This window comes from Arachis hypogaea, chromosome 6 (assembly GCF_003086295.3).
Source record: "Arachis hypogaea cultivar Tifrunner chromosome 6, arahy.Tifrunner.gnm2.J5K5, whole genome shotgun sequence".
NCBI lineage: Eukaryota > Viridiplantae > Streptophyta > Magnoliopsida > Fabales > Fabaceae > Arachis > Arachis hypogaea.
In genome coordinates, this window is record NC_092041.1 from 103,873,287 (window position 1) to 103,886,983 (window position 13,697).

Consider the following 13,697-nt stretch of genomic DNA (forward strand, 5'->3'; position numbering starts at 1 on the left):
TGAATAATAAAGTGTTGAGAAGAAGATATACCACTATATATATATATATATATATATATATATATATATATATATATATATATATATATATATATATATACTGGTTCGTCGATACTTGTCTATATCTAGTCCGCAACAACAATTGATATTTAATTTCTACTATATCAACATATTGTTATAAGATAGTATTTTTACTAGTCTTCTCAAATTTAATGATATAAGACTTCAATATTTTTTTAAAAATTTCCGCATACTAGACACTGACTTAGATATAAATATCTAAGAATTTTAGATATTCTTTCTTAAACTAAGAAATTATCACTACTGGATCACATTATTAGTTGAATACAGTGTTTTATGTGATTCACTACAAGAGAAGTGTCGATTTAATCCAAATTTTAGGACTAACCCTCAATCTTCCAAAATAATTTTAGTCCACGACCTTAAAAATTACAAAATCATATTTTATAAGTCCAACTCTAATTAAATCCTCCCAACAAAAATTAAAATAGGACTTGCCCTTTAAGCCCTACAAGCCCCAAATCTAATTTCCTGATGCTGAAGACGTGAATAACAGGAGAAAGAGCCACCCAACTTTAAATGCTTCAATCACACACTGCCCCACCTTCCTTTCTATCTCTTTTTACCCGACACACACACAATAACACGTAGAATCTAACACACCCACCGCTGAACTAGGTTGAATTATTCAACCAAAAGCAAAGCAGCCATAGTATACCTGAGTTTAAAAGAGAGGCAAATAAAATATCTTAAATAGTTTGCCAACATGGCCTCATATTTTAAATTTTCGAACTTAAAAGTTAAAACTCAGGACTACTATTGTACTAGTGATTTAATTAGATTAATTAAAAACAATTAATCAACTGGCGCTAAGGAAATGGGATACAAAACAATCAATGCCTTCCTAATGTCCGTTACCTGCCTAGACAGCTGACTAGCACTAAAATTAAAATCCAGTATATGTTACAAAAACCCAAACCGGATTCACACACCGGTTCATTGACGTATACCTATTCTATTATTTAAGAAGAGTAAAATGGTGATAAAAGTATTTAATTTTAATATAGTATTTTTTTTTTATATTTATAATTTATTCATTACTTAAAAAATCTCTTATTATATTTTTAAAAATGACAAAAGAATAGAATAAATTAATGACTTTTAACAAATTTTATGTGTGTTGTTGAGATAGAAAATGTAAAAAAAAAAAAAAAAAGAGGATTAAATAACCTATGAGTTAGTTTTAGAATTTTTGGCCCATAATAACTTTTGCCCTTAAAGACTTTTTAAAAATTTGACTCTTTTAGTTATAGAATCTTTTATTCTTCTGGTTCTATAAAATAGGATCAAAGCCTTATAAAACCAAGCATATTGACACCATTCTACAATTTTTAAGTTCTAGGATGTTTATATGATTGTAAGAACACTTAGTTTTATATTTGTTAGAAATTTGACTTAAGAAATACAAATGAAATTCTAAACTACAAACAACTAATTTACTATATGAAAAGATATTCTAATATGAAGAACGAATATAAAGGAGAAAAAGAAAAACACTGAAAAATTTAAAGCACTTCATTTCTATTTCTTACTAGGATTTCTTGGAGATATATATATATATACGAGAGACACATAAGAACACTAAAAATCTTTTTTGTATGACTATCACCTGATTTTTCAAACTAGACGACACATGTTTTCTGTTGATATATAACGTTTTTCCTTTTGCAATATGTTTTGTATTGTGTGCAATGAAAAGAGAATCCATTTCAAATGGCTAATTTGTTGGACACACTTTTCAATTTTAGAGTCAAAATATTTTGTACATACAACAACATATTTTTATACTAGAAGGTGAATTCTATTCCGTAGGAGATTTTTTTATATGTGTAGAAATTTATTATTATTTTTCTAGTAAAAAAGTGTCTAGAAAGAAAGTACAACTAAAATTATAGTAAAAGACAAAAATTGAGGTTGATGCAGAATATGGACCCCACTGCAGTGGATTAATTTTATTTTTATTGAATGATGTAAAGTAAATTAGTTATTAATTATGAATGTTAATAATGGGCTGGTTTTTGTTTTTTTAATGGATTTAAGTTTCTGGACCAAGCCAAAAAATTTTTCCTGAAATTGGGTCTCAATTGATTCTCTTTATGAAAAATTAAGATTATTAGCGTCCGGAAAAGTGGAGTTATTCCTCCTCATCATTTGGACTCTCGTCTCCAGTCTCACACCGTCACAAAACCTAGCCATCAGCCCCTCCACACTACTCCATTCCTCATACCGTCGTTGTGGTTGATTTTCAGTCGAAGCACATCGTCTTCTCATTGACAAACTCGACGTGCCTGTTAGGGTTTATGGCTCTTATACGATTTCATCTCAGTCAATCGGAATCAGCTGTTCCATACTCATGATTTGATAGCGTGGTTGCCGTGGCCTGTGGCGCTCACCTAGTTTACTTCATAGTTTGTCCAGATTTGTTAGATCAAGCAGGTACATTCTCAAAATCATCCGTCTTATTATTTTTGTGAAATCAAACAAAAATAATATGATTTTTAATTGCCATCATGATTGTTGTTGTTGTTACGAGATAGTATATGCAATATGATAGTGGCTTTGACTATTACAGAATATGTATTAAGTGAGTATTAGGATGAATAGAATTAAATAATGATAATGACTAAGGCAAGGTGCGTGGTTCTTCAAACATAATGGGTGGTAGAATCTAAAAATTTTGATATGCGAAGGTCGAATTTTATACACATTTTTTAATTATTATTTGGTTATTTTTCATTGTATAAAAGTAATTTATGCATGATACATAATTAGTAAATTGTTCTTTTTTTAAAGATTTTTTTAATATATATAGAAAAAATATTGAACTTTTTCCAATAATTTTGTTTTGATACAAAAATTACATAGTACTCTGTAGTACTTTATAAAGTTATAAAATACCAATACTTTTATGATATGTTTAGTTAAAAAGTTGCTATGTCTTTTTATTAAAGATCAGATCTTTTAAAAATTTTAAAAATTTGAAAATAATTTATAAATTATTAATTATCTTAAAGGTACGGATACTCTTGTAGAATATAAAATACGACAGTAAAAATAAAGCTATAGTTAAAATATCTTATCATAAAAAATAAGGTAAAAATTTTCTTTTTGATAATATAAATACAGAAGAAAATTTGATATTTTTTAAAGGAAAAAAATGTCTAAAATAAACCATATGATCATTAAAACAGAATAATGTAGGTAATTATAATCATGGAAAATAAGTACTTAAAAATTATTTTGAAAAAAATAAAGACTTAAAGTGTATGATATGAAATTGATTAAGTAAAAATATCAGTAAAAAAATAATTAAAGCTTAAACTTATAAAATGATTAAATATTTTTTATTTTATCTATTACTATATATATATATATAGTTCTTCAGAATCTTGAAGGGCCAATAAAACTACTTGCTATCCCTAGATTTGTCCCTAGCGGATAAGGTGTCTCATGGTCTCAATTACTTTGTATGTTTAAATTCTAATGCTGTCTTTTTCTGGTTTTTTCTAATCTATATATGTAGGTCTTTTTCCATCATTCTTTCGTCCAAATTCTAACTATACACAATAATTCTCTATTAATATTCAGCATTATGTTAAGAATGAAATTTAATTTATTTATATACTATTATTCAATAAAAACATAGCTAATATCCAATAACAGTTAAAGAAAAATATTTTTTTTAGAATATTGAAGAACCTTTTATTCTATGTTTTAATTTCTTGACATTAATAGATGCTTCATGTGTAAAAAAAACTTGATGGATATTTCTAGAATATAAGAAAAATGTTATTCTAATTTATCTTTTAGTTGGGTTAATTGTCTCTAATGAATTAGAGGATTTAGTTTGTGTTGTTGGTTGTTAGAATAAACCTAGTGAATGAGTATGTCAGATTGCAACTTGAAATGTTGGATAATATCATTTTTGGTATAGACTATTCAAACAAACCAAGTGAAATGAGTATATCAGATTTCAATTTGAAACATTGGTTAACAGGAATGTTAGTTATCGGGTGTCAACAATTTTTGGTAGAAGTGGAGGCTTTATTTGAAAAGTCTTTCTGGTTTCATTGAATAATTGATAAAATTGATTTCAAATCCACTTATGTCGTATCGGAAGGCTTGTTGGTGTATATTGAATTGTTGTTGAGAATGTCATTAATTGAAATTGATTTTCACAGATGGAATCTTGCAATGTCTGCAGATGTGCACAGCATGATAAGGGATAGGAATGGAGAGCATGGGTGTAATGAGGATTTCGACGATGCATGTGATGTCGGTGCCGCAGACATTGTATCTGATGAGGATGCATCAGACTACGGTAACGTTATCAGATTGAGTGACCAACAGATAATGACAAAGGTGTTTCGGAGTGAGGAACGTGCCGATGAATTTTATTGTAAATTTGGAAGATGTCATGGATTCGGTGTGCGCAAGGGAGATTATGGCAAGGATGACCATGGAAATTTGATACGAAGAAGATTCTTTTGCAATAGGGCAGGATTGAGAGATGAAAAATACCTTCATAGATTGGATAGACAAAGGGGTCACCGACCTGAAACACTGACTAATTGTATGGCGAAGTTGTCGATTTACCTAGATAGGGAAAACTCAGTATGGAAGGTTCGAAAAGTTATCTTGGAGCATAATCATGAGTTGACACCGCGAGTAATGGTGCACATGATTCCAAAATTTCGTCAGATGTCAAATGCTGCAAAGGCACACACAGACGGCATGCATGGGTATGGTGTACCTATGTCTAAGATTCTCGGCTATATGGCTGGGATTGCCGGAGGATATTCTTTGTTGGGGTTTACGAAAAAAGATGCATATAACTACATCGACAAGATGCGTTGTTCAAAGATTACTGATGGTGACTCAAATGCTGCCATTGTATACCTAGAGGGAAAGGTGGCAGCCGATCCAATGGCGATGGCTAGGTTTAACTTAACAGAGGATGGTATGTTAGCGAATATGTTCTGGGCTGATGGAATTAGTAGAGTCGACTACCAGTACTTCGGAGACGTCATTGCTTTTGACTCGACATACAAAAAGAATAAATACAATAGACCTTTGGTGATATTCTCCGGCTTAAACAACCACAAGCAAACTACGATATTTGGTTTTGGATTGGTTCTAAATGAAACTATTGCATCATACACATGGATGTTGGAGAATTTGTTGGAGGTTATGTGTAATAAACCTCCGTCCGTTGTCGTAACCGATGGGGACGATACAATGATTGCAACAGTGAAAAAGGTTTTTTCTGAAGCCACCCACCGGTTGTGTGCATGGCATTTGCAGAAGAATGTTACTTCAAATGGAAGTGAGCAAATGTTTCGTGAAATATTCTCTAAGTGGCTATATGCGGACATGGAGGTTGACGAGTTTGAGTTCCAATGGGATCAAGCTGTTGGCGAGTACGGTTTACACCAAAAATGTTGGGCAACACAGATGTATGAAAAGAGGCACATGTGGGCAAGCGCATACCTACGCGGAAAGTTTTGTGTTGGATACTGGACCACATCTAGATGTGAGGGGATAAATTCTCATGTCAAGAAATTCCTAATATCGAGACACAGTATTGTGAACCATGTGCAAAATATATGGAGTTGGTGGTCTGTGAATACCGTAACAAAGAGTTGGTTGCACAGTTCACTTCGATGTACAGTACTCCAGTCTTCACAACATGTTTGGATCCTATTGAGAAGTGTGCTGCAGCTGTCTACACTAGAGCAATATTTATGCAAGTTAAGAGAGAGATTGATGGTATATGAGGCCTTAATTTTGTGAGCAAAATGAGAGTTTCAATGACAATGGTCTACACTACCGAAGAATATAGTCAACCTGGTCAGAACGTAGTGACCTTATTTGACAATAACTCATTAAAGTTTGAATGTCGATGTCGATTTTGGGAGAAGGAAGGATTTCTGTGTAAGCACATATTTTTTGTAATGAAGCATGAGCATTTGAAGGATATTCCAAGCCGTTTGATTCTGAAGCGATGGAGGAGAGATGCCAAGGCTATTGATGAGTACGAGAAAGAAGTAACGAGAGCTTAAGTGAGAGAGGTTTTCTATTACGGCATGGGGTACTCCATGCTGCATCGCAATGGATGTTGTATCTTGGATCGAAAAATCATACAGTTTTCAAATCTGCTATGGATGGAATTCGCAATCTTTGTAGCCAACTTAAGGAGCCGTTGGGACAAGCCACTAGGGAAAAAAAAGACACATATTGAACAATTATAGATCTTATCGTTGTGAAAACTAAAGGAGCCCCCGCTCAAGAGGACAAAAGGGAAAAAAGAGGAAATGTACCAACTGCATGAAGGCCGGCCACACTAAACGAAAATGTCTTCAACGGAACACCAATTTCTTAAAAGGGGGTAGTGAAGATGATGAAGAAGACGAGGAATCAGTTGTAAGACTAGCCGATGAGAAGGTTAGTTGTGATGATTAATTTGCTGTTCAATAATAATCGTCAATGTTATTATTGTTGTCTTTATGTATTTCTAAGATAGATATGCGTAAATAGCAAATACGTACAACACTAGCTTAAGACAAGGTTACTTCTTGGTATTTCTGACATGTTTTGAATGAGGCATTTAACAATTAATCTTTTGTCTAATATTAAGATTCAAGATTATTGTACAAGTCTTTATCTGTTTCTGGGAAAGATATTTATAAATGCCAGAAAAGTGTGACACTACCTTTCTAAGAAGGTTAGTTGATATTTTTGTCATTTTATGCATGAGGTATTTAATGGTTAAATTTCTTGTTCGATACTATTATTCAAGGTTATTGTTGTTCTCTTTATCTGTTTCTAAAAAACATTTTTATAAACCCTAAATAAGGATAAATGTGTGGTAGACGGATTAGTTAACATGGGTGGCCATGTTGACAGGTTTTAAAAGGAAAAGGGCATTTACGAAGGAGTAAGAGGAGGGCTGCTGCACAGGTCAAACAGGATAATGTTGACACAAATGAAACTGTAGCTGCTTTGTCGACGGAGCCTATAATCAGAACTGCCCAAAGCGAGAATGTAATTTCGTGGCCTGGTGTAGGCAATTCCGATTACCATGCGCTTGTAGGCCATCTTTTATGTAGTTCATGTTGCAAGAGTTGTGCCGTTTGTTTGTTCATTTTTTTGGATTTATAACAGTTGATTTATATCATGATTTCACAGGTCCTGGAGCTTCTAGAATCACTGAAAAAAGGGACATAACTCCATCTGTCACATTAAGGTTGGCTCCTGCATGGGTATATTATTGTTAAATAGGCCTAATTGTAACTCATTTCAATTTGTGCGCTGAAGTAGACTGGTTTTACTTGTAGCATACTATGTTTGTAAAATAGTTCGAGGTTCTGTCCTCGGAGAGTTAGCTGTTGTGCACCAGTGAGAGTCAGTAACTGTTGCACAAGTATTTTTATTATCATTAGGGACTAGTATGTTATTTTATCGTGTGGACCTTATCCATAGTGCTTCATTTAGTAGTACTTTCATCATACATTATTTTTCTTTTCGGAACAATTGATTGGGATCAGGGATGGATCCAAGATTGCAAGTAATGGCCTTGGCCTGTTCAGAATTTTAAAGAAGTATATATATATATATATATATATATATATATATATATATATATATATATATATATATATAACAAAGATTTAGTGCTTTTATATGTAATTATTATTAATAATGTGATCGGTTTAAGCTTTAATTATTTTTTTACTGGTATTGTTACTTAATCAATTTTATTTCATATACGGTAGTCTTTACTTTTTTTTTTAAATTGATTTCAGTATACTTATTTCTATGAATATAATTACTTATATTATTTTGTTTTAATGATCATATTGTCTATTTTAGACATTGTTTTGTTGTAAAAATATACCAAATTTCCTCAGGAACCTATATTGGCAAAAACATAAAAGTAAAGGAATATGAAACCTGAAATTGAAAAGACGAAGAAATCCTAATCCTAACCCTAAATCCTAAGAGAGAGGAGAGAGCCTCTCTCTAAAAGCTACATCTAAAAACCTAAAATTATGAATTATCATCTTATTCGATGAATGGTTGCGTTCTCCCACTTTATAACCTCTAATCTGTATTTTCTGGGCCAAAAACTGGGTCAAAAACAACCCAGAAATCGCTCCCAGCGATTTCTGTTAATTCTGCAGATCGCGCACGTCACGCGTACGCGTCGTCCACGCGTGCGCGTCATTCAGCGTTTTCCTTGCCATGCGTACGCGTCGTCCATGCGTTTGCGTCATTTGTGCAGATTCCAATCCACGTTCGTGTCAGGCACGCGAATGTGTCACTGCAATTTTCTCCATTTCGCGCGGTCGCGTGCGCTATGCGTCCGCGTCGATGTTCGCTGGTCATCTCCTTGGTTTCTTGTGTTCCTTCCATTTTTGCAAGTTTCCTCTCCATTCTCTAAGCTATTCCTGTCCTATGAAGCCTGAAACACTTAACACACGGATCACGGCATCGAATGGTATAAAGGAGAATTAAAATACACAATAAAAAGATCTCTAGGAAGCAAGTTTTCAACCATAGAACAACTTTGGGAAGGAATTGTAATATTATGCTAATCATATGAATAAGTGGGTAAAGACTTGATAAAAACCACTCAATTAAACATAAGATAAACCATAAAATAGTGGTTTATCAGTCAACATAATACATAAAAGCAGCATTTCACCTTCAAAGGTATACACTAGAACAAACAGAAAAGTAGCATTTCACCTTCAAAGGTTGCCGTTGGCGACCACTCCCTGTGCTGCTGAAGTTCTTGCTCCCGCTGGCCTTGGCTTTAGCCCAACCTGAGACATCAGCATTGCATCTAGATTCACGGTCTTCTTAACAACCGGATTGCTTCTTCTTTGGTGTTTCTTTGTTGCGCCTGTAACTTGTGCATTTGTCGTCTTCACTTCCTCGTCTATGGCGCCTGACTTCTTCATCATCTTATAAAATGCCCACAACACTTCTATCATTGTTGCATGGCCAGCTACTACTACTGTTAGTTTCTTCATCTGTTGTGCTTGAGACTCCACAATGGATCGAGTGACCCCGTCATTCTCAAGTAGATGCTGCTTGGAATGTTTAAGAATGCATTAGTATTTGAAATTGAGTTTGTAAATTAATCAACATGATCAGAACGAAGTATCTCACCTCACGTACTTTCTTCAACATTGTCATGAACGGATCCTCCTCGCCGATGATATTCTCCTGAGTATTAGTTTCCATAACTGAGGCATCAGCAGATGGGAGCTTCGATTTGCCTTCAAGGTCACCCTTATTCGCTTCCTCCATATAACAAATTCTAAGTGTTAGTGAGTCAGGTGGGAACTCTCACTTTGATTTGTGCCACCAATTGAACGCCAATATATTTATCATTACCTTTGATTGGGCCAACAATATCAAATAGTAGGCCGGAATAAAAAGGTAAACCCAAACCGAAAATTGACTGGTCCAACAACAAAAACACAAGACTTTCTCTCTTTTACTAAAAACTTCCATGAAAAGCAATCTCTCTGTAAAATCAAGCTTTTACCAAATCTATTTTTGGGAATTCGCACCTTATATTTCACATCACACAAGAATGTCATTTCGTAGCTTTTCTTCCACGGCCTATACTATCTATGCTTCTAAAGGACAATTTTTTAAGTACTCTTTTTATAATAAAAATTATTTTTTTATTTATTAAATTAAAAATAACATATAAAATAATATACTTTAGTACTCTTTTTAAATATTTTCAATAATCTTATTTTTATTATTATTTTAGTTTAAACTTTTTACTAGTTATGCTTTTATTATTTATGAATAATTTTTTATTTAATTGATCATTTCTAATAGAAATAATAATACATATTATAAAAAAATAGACTAATAAACAGTACACAACAATAATAGTAATAAATTTTATGATGACAAAAAATATCATTAAATTTTTTTAGTATTCTCAGTATTCTTTTATTTGGTATTATTTTATACGGTAAAATTTTATTACTTATAATTCTATTGTTATGTATAATCATTTAATTTGATATTTTTTATGTATACATTTAAAATAAATTACTAAATAGAGTATGTAAAATATATTCATATTAAAAAAATTTAATTTAATATGTTCTAATTTTAATATCATAAAAAAATAAATAAAATTTAAGATAAATTAACTATACATATATATTATTAATACATTCAATTAGGAGTTTTTATAAAAATTAAAATATGTTTATATGATAATAGATGTAAGAATTAATAAAAAATAAAAACTAAAAGGAATAATAAAAAATTATTGAACATAATGACTTGATCTATCAAAATATATTGTTATTAATAGTAAAAAGTTAATAAGATTTAAAAGAGAGAAAATGAGATTTGAATACAGTAAATAATTATATTAGATAAATCATTAAATTATTAAACTTAAAAGTAAATAATGATTCTTAAATTGAAAAAAAAAAATATTAGTCTCAGTCACTTTGAAAAAAAATTCTCTCTCTATCAAATCAATTTTATTCCAAATCCATACTTGGATATCCACAGAAATTTCACCTACTAGGCTACTACTGTGTCACAACCAATATTTAATAGACTTGGGTACATAGAAAAACGAAAAACTTAGAGCATTATTTTTATTAACATGATTAACTCAATGTATAATAATGTTTAAGAAAAATATTTTAATATTAGCTGGAGCGAATATCAATTGTTAATTACTCAGTTGAAAAAAAATTATTAATTTTTATAACGATAAATAGTATATTTTATTTACTGGAACTACATTTGCACATTTAAGGCAGAAATTTCACTATAATTTCTACTTTAACATAATTAAGCTGCATTTTAGTTTATTTCATTTGTCGATTCAAATTTATTCACATGGCCTCAACTATTTTTCAAACTTGTTTGCACGTGAGAAGAATACGTCTTAACACCAAATTTAAATTTATATCGAATTAAATTCGTGAACCCTATTTATCTATAACGAAAACTTGTCCTGCCTATATATAATACCATTTTATCGACATTCATTTTAAATAATTTTATGAGATGCCGATCGATTTCAACACAAATGCAGAGACATTATGTCATATTCATATGGATAACCCAAAAATGGATAACTGAGTACTAAAATTCTTTTTCAATGATATAAGCTAAATAAGTTCAACATTCATCCCAGGATACAATCACAATGACAATAACAACCCAAAAAAGACATACCCAACCTAAAATAATATCTATTTCCCAGATTCACATGCCTTCAACAGCCAAATCGAACATATATAATCTATCAATAACCATCTAACATATCCTCAATGAGTTGAACTTGACTGCGTAATTCAGCATTCTCCTCCTCTAGTTGTCGAATTCGCTGGGAGAGGCAATTGTTATCAGACATTTGTTGTCCATGTTGTTCTTGCATCAAAACCAGCTTCCTATAATTATAGTCATAGATTCTGTATCCTGTGTTTGCCAGCAACTTCTCTAGCATGGTGAATGAAACTTCTTGCCTAGCAATCCTTTCCTCCGTTGATGCCAGACCATGTGCCACAAGCTCCATGCCTCTTGGATTGTGGGAAAGAAACACAGTAAATCCAAACATGGGTTGTCCGTCTTTTGATTCGAGGTGTTGAGGGACAAACATAGGAACTCCGATTTGAAGCGAGGAACAAACACGCATATGCATGAGCTCCATGTCTTCCTCATACAAAAAATCCTTCACCTCAGTAATAGAGACTGCATGTCCCCCTGCAACATAACTCAATTAATTAGTGAACGGTCAATAAGAATGACATTAATACAAGTTTCTCAACAAAACAAAATTATATGACGAACTTGACAAAGCTTTGGTGCCACCACTACCACTGCCGAGCAATCCACTGCTAGACGAAACGTACAACTCTGAAACTTTATGCGAAAGAGGACTTCCATAAGAAGGACCCTCCAGAAGAGGTTTAGAACTCTCCCTTCCTCTGGAACACTCACCGCCCTTCATATACTCTTCAGCTTCGTCCAAAGAATAAAAGCTTTTGTGTTCATTGTTGTTGAATCTCAGAACCTGTTTTGCACAATCATCTCAATTGGTATATATCCCTGGCTTGCGACCCTTTCTTATCGCGTAGAACTGACGCATCTCGCCAAAATCCATAAAAACACATACAATTCTACACTTCTAACAAAAAAAACTTTTTTTTGAGACACAATCCTGGTAAGAAGTATAATCCTGAACCATCTCAAACTAAAGAAGAACATATATATCAACAAACAGAAAATTTTCTCTCAACTCCACTCAAACCAAATGCAATGGACTCTCTCTCCCGCTTACTTTTTCTCTCAGTCAGACTATCTCTAACTCGTCTGACCTATCACTTCCCAAGGTCATGATAACACAAACCGTTTTATATTTTTTATTTATTTCTTCAAAAGATGCACGTCCCATCCATCCCTGCCCAAAGGTTAAAGACCCAAAACTATTATTATTATTATTATTATTATTATTATTATTATTATTATTAACATTTTTCTAAACAAAAATATCTACAAGAGCCATCTAATTTAATCTATATTACCTTTTTGCATATGTATAAATATTTTATATTTTTAATTATTAGTATAAATATGTCTATCTACATATTATTAAGTGATCACTTACATGTTAATATATATATATATATATATAGTTTAGCCACATATACGATACTTTTTCATTGATGCCTAATTTCGTTTGATTTATTTTTCCTAATAATTTTTAAATTATTATCATTATTTTACTTTTCTTTTTAAATCTAAAATAAACTATTTAATTTTTTTGACAATTTGACCAAAAATTTTAGACACCACAACAAATGTCTACATAATTATATATAGTAAAAGTCAAAATATTTATACATTATTAATTTAATCTTAAATGTATCAAATATAAATTATTAATTAAAATATATCTTCTTTTATTAATTCAAGTACCTTACGAGAATCGCTTTCAGTATTTCTTCTTCAACAACACTCAACATGTTACTACCATCATAATTTGTCACGTCCCAATAACAATCTTCTGTTAACACAAAGACAAAACTTTGATCAGCAATAAGCATACCTATTATCAAAGATTAACTGTTTTAAATTTAACTAACACACAAGAAATTAAATTCTAAATTCAAATAACCATTATTTGCCGTATCTTTATTTTAAAAATAATTTACTAGCAAGTAAAAATTTAAATAACAATTACTTTAATATTTTTGTTCACATATATCATTAACCTACACATAATTTACATTATCATTAAATTAACCCACACATAAATGAATTAACAACTAATTAACATTGTTAAGTATAAAAAATCTGATCATCAACGCTGTATCTATTTTTTAAATTTGATCGAAAATGTCGATCCTAAACACTAAACTCCTTATCATTAAATATTAAAATACTTAACAATCAAATTTTAGAATGAAAAAATTAAACCATCTAATTTTAATCTCTAATAATAAACCAAAAACCTGATTTCTTAATCATGAAATTTAAACTATCCAATCCTAAGCTCTAAACCATCCAACTCTAACTTCTAAACAATGTATTTTTAAATTCTAAATTCTAAA

The 13,697-nt window shown here is 31.4% G+C and overlaps 3 protein-coding genes and 1 long non-coding RNA gene across 4 annotated transcripts; 2 read left to right on the forward strand and 2 right to left on the reverse strand.

Annotated features, from left to right (window-relative positions):
* Positions 1-265: 265 nt before the first annotated feature.
* On the reverse strand, positions 266-1,824 carry LOC112698267 (uncharacterized). The gene is made up of 2 exons (XR_003151472.2): positions 1,691-1,824; positions 266-739 (listed from the first exon to the last, which is right to left on the reverse strand). It is a non-coding gene; the product is annotated as an uncharacterized lncRNA (long non-coding RNA).
* A 2,409-nt stretch (positions 1,825-4,233) lies between these two features.
* Positions 4,234-5,874, forward strand: LOC112805845 (protein FAR1-RELATED SEQUENCE 5-like). Its single transcript, XM_025848172.1, has one exon. The coding sequence runs from the start codon at positions 4,234-4,236 to the stop codon at positions 5,872-5,874; it is 1,641 nt and encodes a 546-aa protein (XP_025703957.1).
* Positions 5,875-6,278: 404 nt separating this feature from the next.
* Positions 6,279-7,436, forward strand: LOC140173374 (uncharacterized). The gene is made up of 3 exons (XM_072196467.1): positions 6,279-6,525; positions 6,988-7,170; positions 7,270-7,436. Exons 1-3 carry the CDS (start codon positions 6,409-6,411, stop codon positions 7,306-7,308), a joined length of 339 nt encoding a protein of 112 aa, XP_072052568.1. The 5' UTR covers positions 6,279-6,408; the 3' UTR covers positions 7,309-7,436.
* Positions 7,437-11,224: 3,788 nt separating this feature from the next.
* Positions 11,225-12,436, reverse strand: LOC140173375 (uncharacterized). Its single transcript, XM_072196468.1, has 2 exons — positions 11,935-12,436; positions 11,225-11,847 (listed from the first exon to the last, which is right to left on the reverse strand). The coding sequence occupies exons 1-2, from the start codon at positions 12,092-12,094 to the stop codon at positions 11,390-11,392; spliced, it is 618 nt and encodes a 205-aa protein (XP_072052569.1). The 5' UTR covers positions 12,095-12,436; the 3' UTR covers positions 11,225-11,389.
* Positions 12,437-13,697: the final 1,261 nt, after the last annotated feature.